We start from the raw sequence: 26,348 nt of genomic DNA on the forward strand, positions 1-26,348 counted from the left end.
ATTGTGTCTCTTCTCCCACCCACTGCTGTGTTGCAGCATGCACTGTTTCATACACCATTCAAACTTCTTAGGGCAGCTTGTTTTCACTTCCACCACAGTTTCACTTCTATTAGCACAGGGCTGCTTGAGCTTAGTACTGAAGGAGGTTTCAAGATGCCTTTCAAACCCTGCATGGCTCTCTGTACAACATAGCTCATAGCTACAAGCGAATGCAGTCTGCATTTGCTAGTAAATCAACTGTAAGCTTCAGCATCAAATATCAGACAAATTCAGCACTGATTAAATGGCAGTCCTGGTGTGTAAGTCTCTACTTAGGCTACAGGGCAGACTTAAAAGCTCTCCTGTTCTGGCAGCAAGCCTCATCCCCAGTTTGGACTTTTAAGGGTAACTTCAGCACGCTTCACATAGCACGCTACTGTTCACAACCACTCGTCACTCCTTTCCCGTCTCCTCTGCTCTCAGCCCACCTGGCAGGGTCATTACTTAAACCAACAGAAATACATTTTCCAGTAACATTTTCAGGGTATTAAATATCTTTTCAAGATCAGAATGTATCAGATGCTCAGCTTTTTTTCCCCTGTCTTTCAACAGTTAGTGTTCAAAATGTCAATCATGAGCAACATTGTGTAGGGTATTTTGCTGTCAGTACAGAACAAATATTTAGGTAGAGAACATGTAAAACCTATGGGGCAAATCTTAAGTAATTGCTACTGACTGCAGTGAGTAGTGCTGCAAAGGGAATCTACAGGTTTAGTTTGAATATATTATTCTTCAAAAATATTTTCCCCTGAAAATGGGACTAACTCATGCAACCTTCTTCATTCTCCACAGAGATCTGTACTTCACATTAGTATATCCTGCTAGGATAAAACTGCATGAATGTTGTTCCCTACAGAATAATCCGAGAAGGCTGAAGTAAATCTCACTTGAATTAAACTTTGCCAAAAACCACCTAAAAGAAAACCCTTCTTTATTCACCAGCTCAGATATTATCCTTCATTTATGTAACTTTAAATTGAACTTATAAGCTGAAAACTGGTGTTTGTAAGTAAAATTACCTTTATAGCAGAATTATAAACGAAACTTGCTCACACTGGATATGTGTCTGTACTTCAACCATCTTGTTGCCAACTGTGTGAAAAACAGCAGTGAAGATGCAGAAAAGAATAGATTCAATTTTTTTATGTTGGGGGTTAGTTTCAAGTGTTTGGCAGTAGGATTTACTTCCATGCTCTACAGATCCGAGGCAAAACAGCTATTTGAAATCTTTCTCCATTATCTCCTTTCTGTCCTCCAGAAGCTCACCTTAATTCATTAACAGAAGAGAGATGAAATCCTCTCAGTCAAAACACTGCCTTTTATTTCTCACAATACACTATGATTATTTTTGTATGAGGACAGAATTCTGCCCTTTGCTGGGATTTTGTACAATAAATACTATCTATTATTTCATGATGTTAAAAATGTTTGAACCAACTACAATTTGGGGTGAGAAACTTCTGAGTCTAACCACCTGGGCTTTAAACTGCTGTGCATGTCTCCACTGTATCTTTTAAAATGAGACTCTAGTTCTCATCTCAGTCTTCTAAGTGCTGACAGAAGGGCAGCCTTCAAGTCCAGTGCTGTTACTCACACACTGAATAGATGCTGATGGACACATTTGCAAGCAGACACATTCAGTGTATAGAAAACAGTGAGAAATACTGTGGGAGGTGCTGAAATCAAAACTCTAAGCTCCGGCATTTCCTTCAGAAGGTATAAAACAACACAGCGATCTTAGGAAGCATTACTGTGATGAAAGTACCCAATAGTAGAACTGTGTGAAAAACCCTAGACAAATAATGCTTGTTTGGTTAAAATGCAATATATTACTAAGGCCCTTTTACACTGTTTTGTAGAGAAGACCATTCTCCAGGTCCTGAACAGGCTGAAGAAATGTTAGTGTTTCATTTTAGAAGTCTTCAAATTATTTAATAGATCATCAAGATATTAGGATGTTTTTTCCAACCATCCAATGCAATTAATGTGCATCTATTGAGACCCAGATGTTCCACAGGAGCACCAATGTCTTTGCAATGGCAAAGATGGGAGATTACATCTCATTCTCTTCTCCATGCTGCCTGAATGTGTACACTGCAGACTGGAATAAAATACAAGTTTCTGCATTGCTGGGAAAAGCAGCTGGGTTTAATTGTGTGTAAATTTACCCTGCAGTGTTTTGTCCTATCTATCAAACAGTAAACTGTCACCTCAGTCATCCTCGTAGGCAAAATAACAAAGGAGCTAATCCTGATTTGGTCTAACATTGTCTGAATCACATTTATGTTCACCCTGAAAAAACAGGTCACAGAAGTTAATCCAGCCTGAAAAAATATCTAGAACCAGAAAACCCATCAGGCAGAGTACAAGTCATATGCTCAGTCACCTGACATGAGCCATACACCCCGTCTTAGCAAGAATTAACCCACTGCAAAAATTTAACCATTGGCAACCTCTTCAACTGCCTTCCTTTCCTCTCTTCTCTTTACCAAGCTTCCCAGGAACGAAAATAGAGCTAGCAATGCATAAAAGCAAGGTGAATTGCATCCTTGTATATGAATTCTTCAAAAATTTGAGATTTGCTGAAGATTCTTAATAGAAAGGCCTAAAAGAGGCGAGACTCTGCAGGGAGAAGCTTGTGTTAACATAACCTTTCTGAGAAAGGTGAACAGGGAAAACAAATCTGAAAAAGTCTTCCAGGAGAGCAGTTTATAAAAGAGGTTCCCTGTAACAGCAATCAGGGGAAGCCTAAAGTTTATCCAAGGGAGGCTACATTTTATTCCCTCTCAGGCTTGACCAGACATTGTACATTGCTGCTCACAAACTGGCTGGACAAGAAAAACATGTGCTGACAGGATGGATATCACCAAAATGAAGGTGTCGGCCTTACTCTGAGATCACTCTACTGAACAATTGTGTAAGCTCATCCAGAAGCATTTCACTACTAATGGCCAGCAAGCCAAGTTGCTGGCTTGCTCATTTCCTTCTATGAATACGTGCCAACACACCTGAATCTTACAGCAGAATAAAGGAAAATCCAGAAAGCTGCTGCTAAACTTATTGCTTATAATGAAATCACTGTGAGATCTTTTTATGCAGACCTTCTTTGGGCTGTTTTCCAGGATGAAGCAACATCTGTCTTTGCCAATCTCCTCACAGGCAAAGAAAATTTTCAAGATTAATTGCTCTGATAGAAAACAGGAGGTTTTTTCCCCTTTGCTTTGTTAGTTTGCTTCTCCTGCAGTCAAGTTTCTATCCTGGAGGCTCTTCCAACTGTGAATTAATTACAGGTTTGATAAGCTGAATACCTGTTGTTCGTAGAGATCAGGAGTGGCAAACTTAAGACCCCTTCTATTTCCTAGAACACTTAATTTCCTGGAAGACTGTAAAACTAATTTCCCACTTTTCCAAGAAAGCTGATGGGAGGCAATTGCTGATATTTTCTTAGAGTTAGAAGTGCAGCAAAAGGAGATCTCTGCTGAAAATTGGGCTTTAGCAGAGGACAAGGTCCTGAAAACATGGCAACCCTTATCTTCCCCTGAAGAGCTACCAAGTAACTCATAAATGAAAGTAGCAGACCCTATCATCCAGACTGGTGGGTGCCCTTGATGAAATCCACGCTACACAGGATGTCATCCTTTTTAATAGGACATTTAACAGATGGATATGGCCAAGAATCAGAATTGCCTGTTCTCATTTAAGAATAAGCTCTCCACCCAAACAAAGTATTAATGTGTCACTCTGTGTAATAAATACATGACTTGCTATACAAAGAAGTAGAGTTGAATGGCTTTGGCCTTGTCTCGAACTAATTTATTTTAAGTCTATATATAACAAGTTCCTCTGACAATGAATTGTGTAACGTCTACAAGACAAAAACCGGCACACTTCGTTAGCTACAGAAAGACAGGTGGACTGACAGAAACTTCCACTTAGTGCTTTATTGGCTGCCTGCCACAGTTTGAATGGGGGCAATTATGAAAAAATTGAACACATGACTTTAATAAGCTTCAATACAGATCGCTGTCTGGTGGAAGCGAAGCTTTACAATAAGTTACTCTGGGTCTAGTCTTTGCTGTTAAGAACAAAAGTGTTGTTTCAGAAGTCAATCATTTATTCTTGGTACTATTTGAAAAGGTTAGCGAGAACACTGACATGTGGAATTGTGGATGACATGAAGCAGCCACGGCACTGATCTCCCCCCTGCATCCTGTGAGAGAGATAGCCAGGCTCCCTCTGTGCCAGTGGGGAAGTACCTCCCTGAGCACAGCAGGGATGTGGCAGCAGCACCTGACTCCAGGAATGCACAGCAAAGAGCAGCTGCTACTGCTGCAGAGGTTCAACACCAGCCTCAAGTGGAGCTGCTCTCTGGCCACAGCTGAGCAGTGGATACTTCACAGATAAATGAAAAATAATCTTATCAAATATTTATGATGGACATGTCTTGATGCAAAGGTATCCTTCAGGGGTTTTACATTTCAAGCTCCCAGCTCCAGCAATTCACAATAACCAACTGTGAATAAGATAGCAAATAATCATCACTTCACGGTCACCATGAAATCAGGAAGGCATCACTGCAGCAGTTAGTGCTTGTTCCACGTTTTGAGCAGCTTAAATGGAAGTTGAGGTTTGGATAAACCACCAAGTCTCCTTGCCAACCAATGCTCTTCCTTCCCTTGCCAAGCACAACCTGCCTTTTTCAAAAAAACTCACGTTACCCCCCAAAGGGATTACTGGTTTTTCAGCAATAAAGGTCTGCAGAGAACTTCTTCAGAACTGAAGCAGGCCATTGATGGGGGAAGCAGTCACTGGCCCTCCTGCATGAAAGCCTGCCTACATGTGAGCCACAGAAATCCAGGCTTGCTGCAACTCACATGGGAATGGTGGAAGAGAGATCGACCAGAGCAAGCGCAGCACTGGTCCCAGCCTACCATGCAATTTTTTCCTAATTCCATATCAGAAGAAGCAGTGGAACAGTTTCTCCCCATCCCCACACCCACCTGCCCACTCCAGCTCCCTCCCCTGGCAGCACTGAGGATGTATTTCCATGTGCTGCTGCCAATGCTATTACATTCTGTAATTTCGACCTGCTCCCAAAACCTCTGTAAAAATAGCAGTAATTATTAACAGGAACAATGTGCATTGATGACAAATCCATAAGAGGCATTTCTGACACACCACAAATTCAGTGAGGTCAAGTCCAAATAATGAACTGTCATAATTTGGCGCACAAATGCAACATGGAGAACAACTGGCTAGTCAATAATCTGCAGCATCAGACAGGAGGTCACTGACTTAATGTGAGTCAGTGTAATAATTTATGAGAAAGCAGTTACAATATCAGGCGATATCAACAGACTCTTCTGTGTAAGAAAGGATAAACAAGCCTCCTGCTCAGGGCAGGAAATTTACTTCAAGAGCGGTGTTGTGCTTTGGGGCAGCATCGCTCCCAAGGGAGAAAAACTTGTGAAAAACAAATACAGAAAGTCACAAAAAATGCCTTCACAATTTGAAAACAATTAATTATGATGACAGATTACAATTATGAGATTTGCTCAGTCTAGAGACAAGGGCCACATGGTAACAGCTCTGAAATGAGTAAAAAGTCCCTGCAAAGACAGATGAAATGTAGCCCTGCTCCATGTGCACTTGCTCAAGGTGAGAAACAAAGGCTGAAATCTGAACATTGAGATCTCAGACATCCAGAAGATCAAGTTTTCTTTGAAGCCCTAACAATGAATGGAAACAAATTGTTTACAAAGTGCAAGAATAAACATTTCTTCCCAAAGGTTTAAAAAATTAAAAATGTTATTAAACAAATAGGTGTCAGAAATGGTTTAAGTACAGTGCCATCAGGTGGAGGGACAGCCTAGACAATTCAAAGTTCTTTGCAGACTTACTGTCTGTTACTCTTTACAGATTTACCTCAAAGTGAAAACTAAATTCATTCAAAAACTGAATCTGTATCTCTTAATTTTTAGTACATAAAAATTCATTAAATACAATTCCACTTTTTAGTTTTATAATATTGAAATTGTAACTTGGCCTAATGAACAATAAAGAAAATAACTTAAACCCAAAATGTTTCAATTTTACATTCATAAAACTCATATTATGGTACTACAGAGACTCCATATTACTGTTAATTGCTCACCAAGCCAAAAGTCCTATCCTATACAGAGTTCTTATCAAGCTAATTCCATCACTAGAATTCCAAGATTCCAACAATACTATTCCCGTTAACCTTATTCACATCAGAATATTAATAGAGGTTAGATCAGTTGTAGCATCAGTCTTGATGACAGTCAAGAATCATAAAATGGTTTGAATTGTAAAGGACCATAAAGATCTTAAAGGTCATCTAGTCCCAAGCCCTCTGTCCCAGACTGTTATCTCCAAAGAGAGATTTAGGGGAAAAAAGGAAAACAACAGCTAAAGAATTGCTAAGGAATTCAGGGAAAAATTGTTTTGAAGAGCCACCGAATCTTTGGAAATAAGGAGACTACAGTATTTTGTCCTTTCTTCACTCAGGAGGCTAAGAAGCTACAGCAAGCCTTAAGTAAAATTAAAACATATTTTTATTACACTTTGAACATTGCAGTGTGTTTCTTTGATCATAATAGCTTAATCTCAGATGAACAAAGCAGCATTGAAAATCACTCTGACTCTACCCATGTTTCCTAATCTCCTCTGAGATTATTTTTAATGCAGGCAAGAAAACATCTCTTTCAAATAAGAAAATCCATATCACATTTGTATCCAGACCTTTAATTGTTTAATGCTATTTCCCTAGGAAGATGTTCTGTATCATCTACACAATCTTTTTTTTTTCTTTCTTTTCCAAAAGACTAATCAATATTTTGAAATATAAAGCTCCTTTATAAACTGCCTTGATTTTTCAAACGAGTCAAACTGAAGCTGTAACAAATAACACAATTTACCACATCTTCCTCTATTCAATGTATGAGGTCTCTTGCAGCAGTTTATGCCAATTGGGGTTTTGGTTGTCAGAGCAGTAAAATTTTGCTTTCCAGAGCTTTATGTTCTTTGTGCACAGCTGTAGAACTTCATATTTAGCAGATGATTACCATGCATATGCAAGTGAATTGTTAATTTATAGGGGAAGGTGAAAAGTAGCATTTGCAGTATAGTGTGAAAGAAGATGATGTACATCAAGCCAACAAAGGCCACAAACAAGAGTGGAGATGAAGAGCCACCAGTCAACTCAGCTGGACTCAAGCTGCCAGGCTTTTATAATACCAGTTCTTTATTAACATTTTCTGTACAGCCTGGATCCATAAGAGGCAAAAGAATGTTTAAAAACAGGGAGGAAAAAGGACATTGTGAAGAGTTCCTTCCTGCATCTTCTCCAGGGGTTAGGGAAACAGACACCAAGTGCTCAGAGTGTTGCAGAAGTGTCTCGTATTTCCTTATGGCCTGTCTGTGTCCAGTGAATTTCAGGGGAAATTTTCAGAGGACATGCTGTTAGAGCACAATAAGGTTCAAGGATACTGTGTTCAGCTCCATCCAGCAGGTGTTTCGAAGAAATGTTCTGCCTGAAACCTGCCTTTTGATTCCTATGGCTTAGGAGACCTTCTGAAAAGAGAGACCTGACAAGGGCACTGAGCTTTGTTTAGAGAACTTAATCCTTACTCTCCCAGCTGCCAACAGGGAAAGGCTATGTTTTGCCTAAGTAAAAAATTCCTTTTTTAGAATCAAGAGATGAAAGTGGCAGAGAAGAGCAAACACCCTCCCCGAACAGCCGACTTAACATCCCCAACAGCTGCCTGTTAACAGCAGCAGAAACATCCCTTTTCACCTTGACAACATATATCAAAGTAAAAAAATCTCTGCCAGGTGGCATTAGGCATTACAGGAATACAAAAAACATCCAAAGAACAACCTCATCCTGTGAGACTCCGAGTTCCTCCCTCCTGTTGAAATGAATGGTGTGCAGGGTGCTACCAGTGTAACCTGAGCAATGAGTCACATGCCAAAGGCTACAAAACATAAGCCACTCCAGTTCTATACTGAGCATTATTGGAAATACTTCCAAAAAATGATTAAAAAAACCCTTTGATTTAAACTGAAATTCCAGTATTGGATGCACACATTGCCATGAGATTTCCATTACTCCAAATATACTGATAATGTGAATTCAAATTAAAAAAAATGTTCAAAGTGTTCATAGATTGATTTGTTTTTTCTCCTAAAACCTTTGCTTTTATCAGTGGCACACCAACCTAGAGACTTTCAAAAGTATTGGGAAGGAACATGAGTGGTGATTCACTGGAAACAGGTTGCCAGAGCAATTGTGGATGCCCCATGCCCGGAACTGTTCAAGGCCAGGTTGAATGCGGTTTGAGCCACCTGTCTAGTGAAAGGTGTCCCTGCCCACGGCAGAGGTCACAGCTGGAACTAGATGATCTCTAAGGTCCTTTCCAAACTAAACCATTCTGTGATATTTAAATATGGAAGGCTTGTAGTAAATCTAATTTGAAGCATTACAGTACATTCCATGAAGCTTTTCTTAAACAAAATCTTTACTCATGAGCAGAAGAGTTTGAAAAAGGAGTGCATTTGTTGCAGCTCCTTCAAGGATCTGACCTAGAATGGCCCAATAATAAATCAGTAACCGCCCCTGCTGTACTAATTCAGATCCCAGGGATCTGAGGAGTTGAATTTCTTGACAATGTCACCTCCAAAGGAATATGCCAGCTCAGCAGGACTTTTCCAGCAGCCTTGCTTCCTGCCTGTGAGAGGGTACAGCAGGCTGTGCAACAGCACAGTGGATGGTGTTGCTCATCCCAGTATTTGGGAACTGAGAAGGAAACCAAATGGGTTGAGAGACAGACCAAGCTGGACTGAAAAGCTGAGAAAAAACATTGGACACAAAACTGGTAAGCAGCAGAAGTGAGCTGAGAAATCTGGGAACTTTATAAACTTGCATCAGGAGGGGAATGTGCTGGGGAAAATTGAGTCGGGTGAAAACAAGAGGTGGTGGATGTTTCTCTATAGCTTAGAACTGCACTTTGATTTGTTGAATCTCATAACTCCTCTGTGGAAAAACCTTTCTGTAAGACCCTAACAAAACATCCTGTCCCTTCCAAGTGCTGGACACATGGAGATTTGCAACCTATTCTTTGAGCCACTTTGTTCACTCAAGGAAAAAGTTTTGTGACATGGATATGCATGGTCATTGTGCTGCATCATGCTTTGGTACAATGGGGGGGTGTGCTACATGAGAGGACTTCTGTTTTCCACTTCATTTTTTTCAAAGTTTAAACAATAACCTATAAAACCACAATATGTTAGAAGCACACTAAAAGAAAAATCGTCAACTCACCTACCCACCTGCCTACTAAGGAGATGGCTGAATTAGTGTTACTTCTGCAAGTTTAATTTAGGATATTTATCACTGTGTGTAGAACCCTTTTTTAATTATTGCCAGAAATGTAAATAGTATTTACTCAGGGCAAATAACCACGAGTAGAAAAAAAAAACCTCCTAAAAAGGAAAAAGAGAAGGACCGATCTGCAAGCAATGCCACTTGATGCTCTGCTGTGACCTGTTTCTCCCAGCACTACCTGGGGGTGAAGCCAGAACAACAAACATCTGAGCCCCTCTTTTCTCAAGCCATCCCCCAATTCTTTGCTCCACTCCTCTGTGTGCTCAACCTGAAAACTTCAGTTTTCAGCACTCACAGGTATCACTGATGCCAAGAAGGTGCTTCACACCTCAAGTAAGTGCATGCCAAACTGGAGACCCCAGAGTGCCTCAAAAACAAGCATGTAGCTAAACAATGATGTCAAAAGGGGATTTAGCCATGTCAGACCATACTTCCTTTGAAAAAAACAGTCAAACCAAAAATTCAGTTTCCTTCTGTTTTGGTGGTGTTACTGTGCAGTCACATCAGTGACCTGCTCTACCATGCAGCTACCTAAGACCCAGGGACAAGCAGAGAGAGGAATCAACAGCAAGGAGTTGTACACTGCTGCTCACATGCTAAATTAGGCTGGTTTTACCCAAATGTGAAACTGCAGCCTGGGTGTCTTCTTCTAGTCTGAGACATCCTCTGCCTTGATGCTAAATGGGGGAACAGATACCCCTTTGTCTAACCTGGGTGATTTGTAAAACTGCACTTACAGTTTACAGTTACAATTACAGGAATGTTACAGTAATGATACTATAATGATGGGTGTCTCAGGAAAAAAAAACTGCACGGAAATTAATAATCATGGCCTCAGCAGGGTTTGAATAGCATGTGGTAAATAAGGTGATGGTCACACAAAATAAAATAATGAATAGGGACTCATTAGGTGAGGATAGCTCATCCTTTACACTGAAGAAAGCAGGGGTCCAATGGAAAAGCTAATCTGTTATGCAAGTGAAGACGGCACAGCAATGCATATGCACAGAAGTCAAAGGTTGCATGTACAACATAAACACAGACAATTTGATTGCAGCACTAGTAAGCGTATTTTCAGTGTAGAGTGACTTATTTGGTATGTGAAACTCAACAGCTGACATCATTGAAGATCTATAAATTTTCTTTCTAAATGCCACTTTTATCTCCTTAAAATGTATTACCTTGAGTGCATTAAGGACTTGGTTGAATTATTTGGTCCAGATCAGGAAGCAGCCCAGATTAACAGATTCAGTTTTGGAGAACTGAGGTTGGAACACACACCCTTCCTCTGCCACATTCCTCCTCCTACGTTTCTTGCAAGGAGGCCAAAACACAGATACCTTCACAACTGAAGATCCTGTCTGAGAGGCAGGCAAATGGTGACAAACTCTCTGCCATTCTGCAAGGGAAATTTACTCTCCATTATTTTAGATTAAGCTGGCCTGAGAAAAACAATGGAAATGTAACATGGCAGTACCTCATGGCCTAAGTGGACTGCCACTCAGATTTTGAAAGCAATTTGGTCCAGCATGTGAAAAAGCAGAAGTCTGTTACTGTTTATACTTTTACTTGTATCTACAAATATTTCTACGGCCTTTGTCACCAGTGGAGACAGCTACTCCAAATTAATGTGTCTCTTGACAAGCTCTGTGGAGTCAGACTGCATTATAATTTCCATTTTGCAGGAGAGAAGGTAAAACAAAAGAACAGACGAGATTCACAATAGTATCTTTGTGACTAACTCACACTGAAACAAGCCAAATTTGGTTCAACTGCAGAACTTCTGTGGATTTGGACCACAAATCAAATGAGCATCTAGGTAGGATTATTCTACAAAGCTTTGTATATTTGAAAGGTCACTAGTGAACAAAGCACAATTTTTTCAGACAATTGAACTGTATTATTTCCTTCAGTAAAGGGTTGGTTACTACCACTAAAATATTAAACAGGCAAGAGAAATTGGAGCAGGAGAAATGGCAGGGTTATACCAAATGCTTACAATGATGAGTTTAATAGGTCTTTTTCAAACTATTCATAATTGAATTTTTCCCTAATACTGTATATATATTATATAAATAGAAGAAATAGTAGCCAATAAACAATGAAAATATAAAAATCATTAATGCTGTCACACAGTAAGAAAAATCTTGTCATTCTAGCTAACAGTTTCAGAAGCACAGATTTCTATACATCTTTTAGATCTATATAAAAATGTAACAAAGATTTATACCACTGCCTTTACTTAGGTCTGAAAAATTCTTCTGGGGTAGACCTAAATGTTAAACTTAACCCAGTGTAAGTGTAAACCTAACCACAGGACCACAGCACTCCTCCAGCTCTTCAATCCAAGTGTGGGAGGTGTTTTCCCACTAGTACAAACAATTTGCTTGGAGAGAAGCAGGAGCAGTGCACCATTTATGAGAATTTTTCAGCAATTCTTTTCTTTGCTATTTGTCCTCCACTCCCCAGCATGTCCATGGCAGGGCTGCAGCCTTTCTCCAGTGTAACACCCATCTTACAACTGAAGTGATACATGGAATAAATAGATAAGCCTCTACAATTTGGGGTAATTATGAACTGGGTATGTATTGTCTGCACTCGGCACAAGTGAGATATCTCTCCAAAAACTTGTGCCCCAAGCTTCAGTCTGACCCACACCTTTATTCCCAAAGGTGTTCCATATGCAGTACATTGCACAACTTTTCCATGCATATTCAACCCCTGGCCCCACCTGTCCTTGCCTCTCATGCTAAATAGGTCCACGCCCTTCTGGACACACATGGTTTATCGTGGTGGTCCTGCGGGGGTCTCTGGTGGTCTCTTGAGGCTGAAGATCGTGGTTTTCCTCATGGTTGAGCTTCTGAACTCTTCTTCTCTGCGTGTGTGCTTTTGGTCCTTCAGTGCTTATCTGTGTATGTCTGTCAGTCTTGATAGGCTTGAATACAGGAAAGCTTCTTTATCTGGGTTCTTTGTATCCTTAGGCATTGTTCTTTGTGCCATAAGCTTCAGAAATTTGTATTTTCTTATGCCCTCTTGTACCATGGCAGAGGTTTCTTAAGTAAAAGGTTAAAATTCAACACATAACTTTAGTGAACTCCAAAAATCTCTGTTCCACAACTGCCCACTGAGAGCAGGATGGTGCTACCCAGAACCAACAATGTCATCTTAGTGCCAGGACATGAAAGCACACAGGTGGCAAAGCTCTCACTAGGTGCTGTCACCAAAGGCTGTAAAGCTCCAGACTGAACTCCCTCCTTTCTCTCTAAATACAGAGAGGACTCTGCCAAGAAATCACTTACAGAAGCGGCAGAAAAAACAAAAGCTTTTTCACCTATTAAAACCATTATGTTTTAGACTCAGATTTTCCCTTATTTTTACATCAGCTAGGCTTTAGTTCCCTTTGTTACAAAAGTAACCTTAAGATATTTGTTACAAAAGGAAGGCTGCAACATTAGGTTTATTTTAGATGTCTTTGGTGGCAGGATGCTAGCTGATTGCACAAACATGTTCCAAGGGGAAGAACCTTGCTTAAAAAGGTTAGATTTTCACACAATTTTTAGTCTGCTTTTCTTTGATGTTACTATTTTATTATTACACAAAACATGTACATGACTGAAGCGCATGACCATAGATGTAGAAAGTGTCTAGGACTTTTTTTTGGACTCCAAAAAGAATTTCTAATGTCTAAGTCATAATAGAGTGCTTAATACAAAAAACTTAACAAAGTACAATGACAACTAATATTCCAGACTGAGTCCTTCTCAGGCTGTAGAAAGCACAGCATCTCCCACTGCCACAGAGAACAGACAGCCTAAGACAAGCATTAAAACCCTTCAAAAACCAAAGCACTACAGAGTACTGTTAAATAACCATCCACAATAATAGTGTCAGCTATCACTGGCTGCTACTAAAGATTACACTACTGGATCAATCACAAACATTTTGGAGAACCCTGTTTTAAAGAGAACTGACCAGGAAAAATGCCAAGAATATCACTACACATCAGTATCTGGGTTTGCATGGGAACTGTAATCTAAGAAAAATGTGAATTTCTGTACATGTAATACAGCCACTACCAAGGAAAAACCATTACACATACCAGCATCTCTATTTCATACACAGCAGCAATTCCATGCCCAAATTTTCCCAGATGAACAAGATGTTCCCCAGACAGTTTAATCCTCAATGTCCAGCTAAAATGCCTACTGCAGATGGGCTATCCCTATTTCCAGCAAAAACCTTCTCAAATTTTCTTCTTTTCAGCTACAGCTGGAATTTTTATCTTTCCTTCTATTTTAAAGGGAAAACATTTCAATAACAACTGATCTGGACAAAATCAGATACAGAATCTTGCAAGTGCCATAATAACTTCAGACACTCTTTTACCTTCCCTCTTTTTACGAATGATCTCTGGTATATATTTACTTATTTTCCAACTTATAAGGCAACAAAACTAATGAATAAAGTACATTATCAGACAGCTACTAACAACTGAACTGCTAAGAGAACATACAGAAAACTACATTTAAAAAAGAATAGTTTAAAAGATGTTCCATCTCTTTGAAAACTAATCTGAAAGAATGCTCCCGAAGTCTAAATTTATTTGCAAAACTGAAGTCAGTAACGACAGATTCAGAAGGTGAAAATGTTATTTCTTCATCTGTAGCTGTATTTTCAGCTGGCGACTTCCCACAGGCAGCCATCCTTCATTCAACAAAATCTACTTGGTGGCCTTCAATCAAACAGAATACATTTAACAATTTAAACAAAAGACTGAGTCTTCATTTGTTACTTAGTCACAATAGAAAAGAGTTAGTTTAATGTCACATTGGCCTAATTAACATGCATTCAAATTTTAGAAGAGGTATTCAATGAATAATTAATTTATTGAATATAAATGCTGATAATAAATTCATTGAATACATATGTCACTTGATCACAGCATATGTCAATATAGAATTAGGTTGTCAATTTCAGACATTTCAGACTGGAACTTCTATGCTTTCTACTACTAAAGGAAAACACAGCTGGCTGTTGTAAGGTTCACTCTCTATACAAGGAGCCACAGTTGGGAAAAAAAAGGTTTTTTTATTGCTTAGGCTGACCAGACACAAAACAAAGCCTCCCATGAAGAGCCTTAGATTGTCCCTAATGCAGGTAGAGGAAGAAACTAAGCCCATCTGTTTCTGAAGCTGTGTCACTCACACTGATTTCCCCAGTAGTCTGCATAGCCACCAAGATATTCTGTGTTTGGGAAGAAAAAAAAATTTTCTGGAAAACTCCTGCAAATGAAACCCAGCTGCTTAAGTACAATCCCAGATGTCTCCTGCACTGTGTGGCTTTGATAGATTAAACTGAGCATAAGAAAGAGACAAAATATTTATGAAAATTAAATTTGCAGTATGCATGTCAGTAAGCCCGAAAAACATTTTTTTCACGCAAAGACAGGAAACCACATTTTTCACCCAATCGGCTTACGTTAGGTTACAGTGGTTGTATTCATGGAGCTCTTGAGGTGCTTATGTTTCATGCAGACTGCTTAGCTTTTATTCACACCACTTATTTCAGAAATAGGGACCACAGATACTGCCTCTGACACCGGTAGATCAAACATTTCTAAACAACATGGTCAAGCGAACTACTACGTTTTACTCTTTATCCACAAAAATTTCCATATTTCAAAGCCTTGGAAAAAAGCTGAAATTCCACTGAGCACTCCAGGTAACAATACTGTGTACTGGACACCCAATACTGATGGGACAAACAAACATGCCCTCTTTCACACTCAAGGGAATGCTGTCAGACACTTAAGCAAATTCCTACATCCTGACACATCATCAGGCTATTTGTTCCCTGAAAGTCACACTTGTATTGGCTTCCTCAAAAGAGAAGTGGAGGGAAAAAAAAGGGATTGTGGCAAAGGAGAACAGAAAGAACAAATTAAGGTAACATTTACAATTAAGTGAAGCCACAGAAACACCAACTCCATTTTTACAATGTCTTGCATAACATCTGCAAAGACACCTGACATCTCGGCTCCCCAAGGTCCCGGTCTTGCCCATCTCAGTAGATCTGTTATCACTATAATAAGCTCTTTTACGGAACATGACCAGGTTTTCCCTTCCTAGCCATTCCTAAACTTCATCCATTGGTAAAAAACTGTCTTGGAAAGGGTAGCATTCCCATTCAATAAGATCTTTTCTCTCCTTTGTGGAATTGAGAAACCCAGAAAAAATTTTTAGAAGTTAATCTTTGTGATCATTTGGCACTCTATTACTTCAAAATCCTGCCTGATACAAATATCCTTTCGAATACAGAAGTATGACCTAATACTCACAGATGTGATCTCCTTAGCAAAGCAAAATTAGTACAAAAGGCTAATATTTATACTGTGGATTAGTAATAAAGGGGCTGCACTTCTCTGTGCAGCTCACGGAATGTTTTTAAAACAGAAATCAGAAGGTCATTAACTTCAGCAAAGCAGGAACAGAGACAAATCTAACACTTCCCATCACCCTTGTGCTCCTTAAACACCTCCTGAGTGCATTACAGGGCCACCGGATGAGCCAGGACAGCAGAGCTGTCCCAAAGGAGATCAGGAGTTTATTTGAAGAAGCCCAGCAAGCAGCATTTCCCAAACTCTCTTTCAAAAGAGGAGCAATGAATATCCTATTTCCTTTTCATGGAATGTTTATATGCTATGGCTAGAGTACCTTTTACACAGCCAAGCCAATGCAAAGCCGCATTTCAGCACACGAAGAACAAAACATTTGCTTAGTGTGCACGTTTTGGCTTCATAGAAGAATACATTGTGTCTGAAGAAACAGCCCAAAATCTGCTGAGAGATGACCGGTACCACTGCAGTTACACAGTAACTCCACAGACAAACATCATTAACATCAGTAGCATTAGAAATTATGTCCAGTACAGTCAGTTTCCAGTGTCAAATACTAAAAAGTTGAAGATCTGCAAATACAGCTGTCAAGACTGTCCTTAGTCTGGATAACTAAACCAACACACCAGCCCTGTTTATTTTTTCAAGAAATTAAGTCTCCATTTCTGCAAATTACTCAAGAAAGAGAGTAGTCCTGTGAGTCTCAAAAAGTCCATCTAAGTTTAAAATCATGCAGGTCTTTTAAACACTTCATGGTTTGGGCTAACACATGGCACACCTAGTTTCAGTCCACCTAAGTATTCTGCTTTCTAGTGATCAATCTGGAACATTCAAAAATCACACAAGTGAAGTGTTTGCCACACTGCAAAACACATCAGGCCTTCAAACCCAGTATCTCTGTCAAGATGAGGATGGGTGATAAACTCCAATTCAGAACAAGTGGTGCAAAGTACTATTCTTATGTCCTGAGTTGAACTGTATCTCCTAGAAAAATAAGAAAGGAGGGAACAAAAGAAGGAAAGACCCAAATATTTTCTATCTTCCTTCCAGGTATGATGCTGAAGAGATGAGATTTCAAGCATCTGTAATGCTCACCTTAAGCTACTTTCGCTGCTGATTAATAGTGAGAGATTAATATCCGGGGATGCCATATAACAGCTGCAGTCTGAACCTCGTGAACACAGACATGGTTATGCATTTAACAGCTGGGTTCAAACCTTTAATGGATTTTCCTGTATGGTAACTAGGATCAGTTTACAGTTGAAAAATTATTACTTTAAATGCATGCTGTACAGCTACACCACACAGCTACTTCTGAAGTAACACAGCACAAAGGTTACCTATCCTCATACTTCCCAGGTCCTATCTTCTAATTCCCACAATTTTAACCTGTAGGTCTCCAAGTGTTAAAAATGCATCAAGGAGCAACAAATGCTACAGGTGGATGTGGAGGCCTGGCACTTCTCCAGAAAACAACCAGACCAGCAGGTGAACGTGAAATTACTTTACATTACACCAAAGTACAGAATTGCCTGCTAAATCCCTTAAGCAGTGAGTGAACTTTCTGACAAATAATTATACCAAAAATTTCATTGCATCAGGTTTATCAATTTACCAGATTGCAAAAATAATTGACAATTACTTCTGCTCAGAGTCTCTGTGGCTTTGGATCCATTAATCATAAAGGCTGTACGTCACCCCACAGTGTGAGGCTGGGGTACACCAAGAGGCAAAAGCTTCTCCTCACAAAGACACAACTGGGTCCTGCTCAGTTTCCTCATGATTTTTCCCTGCTATTTTTCACAAGTGTTGCACTCCTCTTTCATTCAGAATACTTCTCTATGATTTCCACACATCACTTTAGGACACGGCTGCAACAGAGTCAACTTTCTGACTATTCAAAAGATGCTCATTTGTAGAACCACTCGGGATGCCACCAATGGTAGTACAGGAAAATGGAAAAATCTGCCAAATCTATATTCCTGCCTCCATCCCACATGGCTAAGATGGGCAGGAAAATCTCAAGATTTTTGTAAAGCTCCATTTTTACAGTAAGTTATAGCTTACACTTCATTCCATGTATAGGTCTGATACAGCTCTGAAGTGACAGATGCAAAGGATTTAGGCCAAAACTATGATTTTCCCCAAAGCTCAGCCTCTTAAGAAACATTTCTTTCTTTGCTTTTTTTTCCATTTTTTTTATTTGTTTGTGGTTTTTTTTTTTTTTTTGATGACCTTTGTTCATATTATGGGATATAAGAGTGTTTTTAAAACAAAGAGGCAGGTTTGGTAAAAAGAGCTTTTATCACCAGTTTCCTTGACAGTACATCCCTCTAAGTTGTATCACTGAGCTCAAGTAAGCATTTTTTCTAACCATTCAGTTAAATTAGCTTTTATTGGCTTTATTATTTATGATTCAGTTTTCAAACAAACATTACTTTTTCTTACCTAATTTTTGAACATTTATTTTAGAAAGAATCTTAAGTCGGAATCCCAGCCTGACAAATTACCCTCTAAGTTTGCAATGCAGAATAGAAGCAGAAAATAGTGCTCAGCCCAAAAGCCTAAACACAAGAGTCACAGTTCAGTCTGAGTGAACTGCTCTGCTTTTCTTTCTTACACTTTGATCTCAAGTTTAGAGAAGATTAAATTCAGCCAAAAATATTCCAACAGACAGATATGAGCAGCAGCCAACGCTGGTCACAAACAAACCATGTCAAAAACATTTCAGTTCCCTCCAGGATAAAACATAGATCTTATAGACATAAGACAAGTCAGATCACATGTGAACTGGATGATGAGGCTAGCATCCAAAAATGTCCTTAAGGAATGGGAGAAATGTTTGGGAGAAGCTGGGGTGCCATTAAACCAGTATAACACAATATTCAGCCACTGTAACAATGCACACACAAAAGTGATTGCAAAAATGAATAAATACTCAGGTCTGAGTTCTGCATTTTGAGGAACATACAGAGAGCCTTAAAAATGCACTGCAAAGGTCAGCAAAAGTAACTGGAGATACTCAAGACCAGACAAATAGAATTGGTTTTGACCTAGCACAAAGACAACAACGGTTGTCTTTGACTTAACACTTAAGACTAATTTTTCTAGAGGTAAAAATAAAGAGACACTGGAAATGATTTCCTGGAAACCTGTGGTCTTCTCATCACTGAAGGGAAGCCTGAAGTTGGTAAAAGTATGTATGTGTATCAGAGGGATTAAATAAACTCTTGACATCTAGTGCAAATCAGTCATTACATTAATGATCTAACTATATCTGATTTTAGTAATCATGTGAAACTATCAGGATCTCCCCAGATATATGTACAGGCAAAAGGCAAACCCCACAGGTGAGTAATTCATGTTCTCGCTGGGATCATCCTGCAAGCAAACAAGCTTTGAGGGGATAAAGAATAGATGTATTTACTAAGAAAATTAAAGCTAGAATTAATAAAGCTTTAGAAAATCTTGTTCTCAGCCTAAGGTATGGTGTGAATTACTTAGAAGAACTCTCAATTTCATCTTCAATTCTCTTTTCATACCAATTTCTGGCCTTGAAACTGACCCATAACCCAAAGGTTAGAAGGTAGCAAACTGTCATCATGATTTTTTTCTTTTTTTAATTAAAATAAATAAATACAGACATACAATCATACAATGCATAGCTTACCAAGGTTTTGGGGTTTTTTTCCCCCGCAGATTAAGCTCCTAAAATTATCCTCAAGCACTCAGCTTCAATTACTATCACTTTGTCTTTATTTGCTGAAAGATTTTGGGCTGGAATTGCTGAAAGCACCTGTGGGAAACCACTGGACATTCCCTGGCAAAGATTCCCCAGCACAGGCCTTTCTCTCTCTCTCTGACCAGTGCTGGCAAACAAGAAATACACAGTCCTTGGGAGAGAAAAAGCCCTGTGCTGAGCAAGACACTAGTAGCATTTCCTAAAGAAGTTTGTACAAGTGCTCAAAAACCAAGAAAAGATTTGACTCCCAACTGCCAGGAAGTTGGGAATGTATTTCAAATGCAAACAGTGAACTGACAAGCAGCTAGGTTTCAAATTACTGGGAATCTCCTACTAACACTTGTAATTACACTGTTGATAAGACACTGTATCTGAGGATTTTTATTTCTGACGTAATTTTTGCAGGCTCATATTTGTGCCTGAAATTCTGCAGAGAGAGAAAAATCTTGGTCTCTTCTGGACAACCTAAATTTTCTGTGCACATTTTTTCAGCAGCCTACTGCATTTCTTTCACAGATCTGCCTAGTCCTCTTGCAGATGCTCCTAAGTCAGAATACATATTTCCTTGAAGGTCATTGCACCAAGATTCTCAGTATCTTTAGGAGCACATTATTTTTTGTATGGATAACTCTGAGGATAATCTAGGACTCCCCTTGACTTCAAGGGATTGTGCACAAAGAAAAGTGTCAAAGCATCCACACATCAAAATTTTAAAAGGGAACAGATAATCTAATAAGGCTCAGGTACCTTTCTGACTCTTGGTTTCAGGGAAGCTGAAGCAGCCCCAGCTGCACTCTCCACTTCGGCAGCAGAGGGTGCTGCCAGAATACTGAGGGCCCCTGCAAAGACATCCAGGACTGGTCAGTCAGGTGTGACTACAGTTTGTCCAGAGCCTCCATGTCACACAAGTAACACTTAGGAACAACAGTACCAGTTAATGGTTTCAAACTCGTTTTTCAATATCACCCAAAGTCCATAAAATTTGTTCATCCCATGCCCAACTGTGGGGCATTCTCACTCCTAAGCCTCATACACAGTTTCTGCAGTGATGGCTGAAAATGAAGTCAAATACTGGATTAAAAACAGCACTAGAGCAGTTTTGTGATTCAAGGAGAAAATGACTGACCAAGGACTGCAAGCTTGAATCTGAACTGCACACACTGTTACACTTGATTAGGACTCATGCAGACCAGCTGCTGCTCAGAATCCCACTCTGCCATCTACCACACTCTCCCCAAGGCCAGCTGTTCCTAAGGACACTGCACCTACTTCCCACCACATGAAAGCTTCCAGGACAAATGGCCAGCACGAGTGGCACTGCTGTTCCTTCTGCTCCTTAGCTTTAGTCTATCTTACTAAGGAAGCCAGAGTAAAACCTTCTCAAGCATCAGGAATACTCATGGTTGATGCTGAAGGGCTGTAGGAGAAGTCACAGAGGTTAGTTGACAGAACCAATTTATGGGGAAAAAAAAAACGTCCTTGCTATGCATACTTTTTCTCCTTTCAGATATGATTATCAACTTGTTAGCTCATTGCTTCATAATGAAAACATCTAAGCCAAAACATCCAGGACTGTTTCACTAAATTATTCACCACTTTTCAAGAGACACCAAGCTTAACAGAAAAACGAGTCTTCAATGAGAGTAATTTCATAGTTCTTCCACAGAACATCAGTACATGAATGAAGTAAAACTCCCAAAAAAAGTCCCAAAAAAACCTCCCAAAAACATAGCTCATTTACTGCGCCCAGAACTTGTTGTCAAATGCAGGTTTGTGAGTACGTTTCAAATCCTCTAATATGCTCCTTACTTTCACCTCTATAATGAATAAAGCTACTATGATTCTGCTGTCAATCACAATTCTGTCTTACTGCAATCTGTTTATTGCTAGTTAGTGCTTCCTTTTCTTATTAGGAATGTCAATGTTTCCATCTTGGTGGGTAAATACAGCATTTTCCCTTAAAATTAGCATGATACTTTCCTGCTAAGACTTAAACATGAACAAATTCAGTCTTCCTACAAAACCAGCAAAACGTGTCCTAACTCTATAGCTACTAATAATAAAATAAAAAAAAAAAAAAAGAAAAAAAAGAAAAAAACTCGCTATTAAAAGGGGTAACCAGACAAAAGTTACAGAAAGCATAAGCCTGAAACGCTCAAGACTTCTAAGGGCAGATTTAATACAACATATCCTCTTTAAAACTTTTTCTTTTGAGCAGTGCAAGTCGCTCCAAGCTGCGCTATCAGAAAGGGAACAGCAGCGAGAGCAGCAGCTCCCGCCGCCCCATCGCGCCGGCTGTCCCCGCACGCCGTGCGCCTCCGGAGCATCACCCGCACCGCCGCACCCAGCAGGGCCAGCAGGGCAGCCCGCAGCTAAAATCCTTCCCCCTCGCCCCGTCCGCGGGCACCTTCCCGCCGCCCGCTGCCCCGCGCGTCCCTCCCCGCTCACCTCGGGCGTGCGGCCAGCGCCGCGCCAGCTCCCAGCGAGAGCCGCGGCTCCGGCCCCGCTCCGCCCGCCGGCCCCGGCCGCCTCCTCGCCGCGACCCGCCCCCGGCGGCTCCTGCGCTCGGCCGGCTCCTCCGGGCAGGGCCGGGCCGGCGGCGAGCCCGGGAGGCGGCGGGGCAGCCCCACCCGCCGGCTGCGCCCCGCGGCCGGACACAAAGGGGCAGCCGGGGCAGCCGCTGCCGGGAGAGGCACCCCCGGGCTCGCCCTGCCCGGCGCAGCCCCAGCCTCGCAAGGAAGCCGGAGCCGTCCCGCCAAGCGCCTTCGGGCTTCCGCACATCAAACGCTTCCTCTGCCCGGGAAGACGCCGCAGCCGGGAGCGCTCCGGACCGCGACCCTGCCCCGCGCAGAAAGCGCTCGCCGGCAGCAGCCGATGGCAGCCAGGCCTCCGCTCCTGCCCACCGCGGTTCCAGAACGGGCACCCTCCCTGCAGCTGCTACGGACACCTTCTGAGCTGGTGTCAGAGTCATTATTCAAGGACTAAATGAGCCGCTTCAATATTTGCGAAGTGCGGGATTTCTCTAATAAGCCTGTTAGTGAATCAGCCGCAGATGGGGATTTAGCCTCACCCTTCACAGTCACACATGCACAGCAGTTGTTCCGCTCCTCCGCCGGGCGCGCTGAAACAAAGCCACCTCATCCATGGCTGGGGTTTATAGACCTCTACACCAGCAGCTCATCAGTGGATGCAAACTCACAGAATCAATTTAAGTTCGAAGAGACCGCTAAGATAATCAAGTCCAACAGTAGCTTAGCACCACCATGATCACCACTAAACCACATCCCCTAGTGCCACATCCACACAGCTTTTGAACCATTACACATCTGCCCCTTATGACAGGAACAAGTGTTTCAAGCAACTGTTATGCCATCGAGTAGCAGAAGTATGTGGTCTATGTTCTTGAGCACAGTTGAGATCCTTAAAACACCTTAACATACAGCCTTATAATGGGAAAATTTAAAAACTGATGTGCCATAATAAAATGAGGCTCCCAACTACCACTAAGCAAAAAAACCTGAGCACAGGTAAGCTAGGTATTTACAGTCAAACTCTGTATCTATATGTAGCAATAATTACTGACAGCACTATTAATTTTATCTATAATAGTGGGAAAAGTAGGGTTTGTGAGACATCAGATCACTTGCAACAGTGTTTGGTCAGTTTGGCACTGATACTGGACTGCTGCAGCTTATAGAAGCCTGGCATCTCAGTGGGTAAATTCCACTACCATGGAAGCATGGTATTTTCCTTCAAACAAGTAATCCCCCTGAAACTTTCTGGGGAAAGAGCAACATCTTTGATGATGCTTAGCAAAATGCAAATCTTTCAAGTGGCCACCTAGCAGCTGTCAAAAAACAATTAGTAATAACAGAATAAAATTCACTTTTATTTGAGATTAATTTGGCCACAGCATTCATAAACCATAATATCATAATAAATATACCATAATATAAATATAAATAAATATATCAATAAGTATCATGAATATAAAGAAATATAAATATATCAATAGGTATCATAAATATAAATAAATATATCAATAGATATCATAAATGTGATGAGCATTGCTCTCATCTTTCTAGTGACTAGTGGATTGTTTTTCCCCTGATCCTTTTGTTTAAAACTCTTATTACCTGTTTGATTACTACACCAACTAACAATGCAACTATGACAACACATATATTCATTTCTATACACATGAATGGAATACACTGTGTGAATATAATAATTGTGTCAATATAATTTTTAAGTCTTTCTCACATTTTCATTGCAATACATGGCAAGAATGTAACACAGTAATGTCTAAACTATTTATTTTCCAAAAGGAGTCCTAATTACATATTTGCTTCATGCAGATCAGTTTTCATGGGAAAAATTACCTTAGTTTTCAAACTCCTATTTATCTGCACATGGTCTTCAAAAAGCATCCTAGGCATTTCCTTCCCAAAGTCCCATACAAAAATGTGTTAAAATAATGCTTTGTCATCTGCTGACACCATTTAAAATATTTGTTAGTAAAATTAAAAATGCCAAGTTGCCACATATCATGCATCAGAGCAGACCATTCTTCCCATGTCAAACACAGGATGTCACTCCTATGACCTTTCTGACTGCAAGATGGAAGATTATCACTGTTTTGGACACTTGGCAGGGGCACCACAAGCCTCAGCTGTATGACCTTAAAGGACTTAGATTAATTCAGAGCAGCAAACGTCTGAGTCTGAAAAACTGCCATTGAAAGTATGGGAAATCCAACTGAAATGCTTTTAGGGCGTCAGCAGAATCAATACATCAAGGAAAGGAATTTCTTGTGCAGACTGAAGCGAGTGTTTAAAATCAGTGCCCAACAGGTTTTTGTTAGGGTGTGGGTGGCAGGAGGACTCTTTTAGACTCAGAGTCAATGGTGTATCTCTGTAAAATAGGTGGTTCTTTGCACATCCATACTGGGTATATGGATATCAGGTGATACTCCCCTTTGGGACAGGGGCCAAAAAGAAAGCATAAATTACTTTAAAATACACCCTGATCACTTTTTGAAGAGAAACGAGGTGGTGGAGAAACATAATATGGTAGCTTAGGACACTATTTTCATTAACTTGATGACAGAAGAGGTTTCATCTCCTGTTTAGTATTCCAGAGTTTCACACCTTACTGTGAAAAACACTGTCCTATTCAGCAGAGCAAAGAGGTGACAGCACAGTGAAGGGAAGAAAGAGGTTTCCCTGCTTGTGTTTCTGTTCAGAGTTCAAGGTGTGAGCTGCAACTAAGGGATTTTTTTTTATTGTGCCTTTTCAATGAGGAGCTGGACACTCCTGTTACTGTCAAAGCACAAAGCAAAATAAATCTTTGAAGCAAGCAATAATGTGGTGTAATTACAAGGTCTGTAGGCAGGTTGTCAGTGTTCATGGATCTTCCCCTCTGTCCCAGGGAATACACCAGTATTATACACTTCCATAAAAAGAGTGCATAAGCAAGCAAAAGTATTGCAAATTATTGTCCTGAGAGGGACATTATATTTCTAAAAATGAAAAGAAATTTTTCAAGTCATCGTAAGTGTGGGAAAAAAATTTCCCATCTTAGAGGATGACATCATTGTTTCCATAGTTGTTAATGTTGCCAATGATGTAACGGTATCTTTTATTTCTTCCTGCTAATTATGCTATTTCCCTATATATTTTGTGTTCTGTAAAAGATCTTTGCCCATTAAAATCCTTTCCTAAGCAGATGCACAAATCAAAAAGTCTAAATTAACAACATTTCATTGCTGCTCTCTTTGTTTTCCTAGATAAAAAGCAATCCAGTACTTAAAATACAGTAATATTCACAAATGAGAGGTTCTTCCTTCAGATGAAACCCACTTACATCTGCTTTCTCCAGGAAAGCTGGCAGAAATAAATTCTTTAAGGCATTATTCTCTACCATATTTTTTCACTCTGTGGTGAAACACAGCATCCACCTCCATAGAGCATAAACTCGAAAAGAATAAAAAAGATGTTTTCACTCCACTTTGAAAAATTGAAGCATTCAATCCCAGGGACAGGCAGACAACAAAAGCTGTGACATGCTTAGAAATCTCTGAAAAGACTGTTAAAAGGTATTGGAGATGTGAATTGAACCTCTTTTACCCAAATTTCCTGCCTCTTGACCCACTCTACCAGTGGGGATGCTCGCCCAGCAGCCCGAGAGGAGTCACACACCCAGACCCTGTGCAGAGACAGCCACTGCCTTGCACAGCCCCCTTGCCCTTGGGCCCCAGCTGAGGGTCCCATCCAGTATTCCAGGCACGTATTCCTCTGGTTTTTCTCTCTCTCTCTTTTTTTTTTTTTTTTTTCCCCAGAGATCTGCCAAAGTTTCCCCTCCCCTCTGACATACACATACCCCATTTGGAAAGGGTAAAACAGAAGCAGGGGAGAAAATCCCATAACTTGTCAAAAGCACGCAAGGATGATTTGTGTTCTCACTTATGGGGTATGACTGTCACTGTTGATCTGCTTTCAGGCCTAGATTACATCTGATAAGGGCTGACCTTATTTGAGTATTCACACATTATGCACTCATAGAGAGCATGTGGACACAAAAGTCCCTCAGATGTTCTGGGCATCAATCACGCTCACAGCGTGGAGGCTGCCAAACTTTTCTTCCCTTAACTCAGGAGAGGAGAGGGTAGTCCAAGACAGACTTAATAAAGTTTAAAGCTGTGCCACAGTATATTTGAGGCCCATTGTCTTCTAAAAGTGTTCTTTTCAACAAATTCTCTGCAG

General features: G+C 40.4%; 1 protein-coding gene across 11 annotated transcripts in view; it reads right to left on the reverse strand.

Annotated features, from left to right (window-relative positions):
• BMPR1B (bone morphogenetic protein receptor type 1B) overlaps nucleotides 1-26,348 on the reverse strand; it is a 230,980-nt gene that overhangs the window by 53,122 nt on the left and 151,510 nt on the right. Inside the window, exons 1-2 of one of the 11 annotated variants that reach the window (XM_072928574.1) lie at nucleotides 22,033-22,261; nucleotides 20,332-20,423 (exon numbers count right to left, since the gene is read on the reverse strand). The exons of 9 other annotated variants lie outside the window; for them this stretch is intronic. Coding sequence is in view for 1 of the 2 variants with exons in the window: in XM_072928564.1 (XP_072784665.1) it covers nucleotides 22,033-22,555 (523 nt within the window). In the remaining variant the exon portion in view is untranslated. Of the gene's footprint in view, nucleotides 1-20,331; nucleotides 20,424-22,032; nucleotides 23,185-26,348 lie in introns of those variants that run through there. One more of the 11 variants, XM_072928564.1, reaches the window with a different exon arrangement.

Source organism: Taeniopygia guttata, chromosome 4, assembly GCF_048771995.1.
Source record: "Taeniopygia guttata chromosome 4, bTaeGut7.mat, whole genome shotgun sequence".
Classification (NCBI taxonomy): domain Eukaryota; kingdom Metazoa; phylum Chordata; class Aves; order Passeriformes; family Estrildidae; genus Taeniopygia; species Taeniopygia guttata.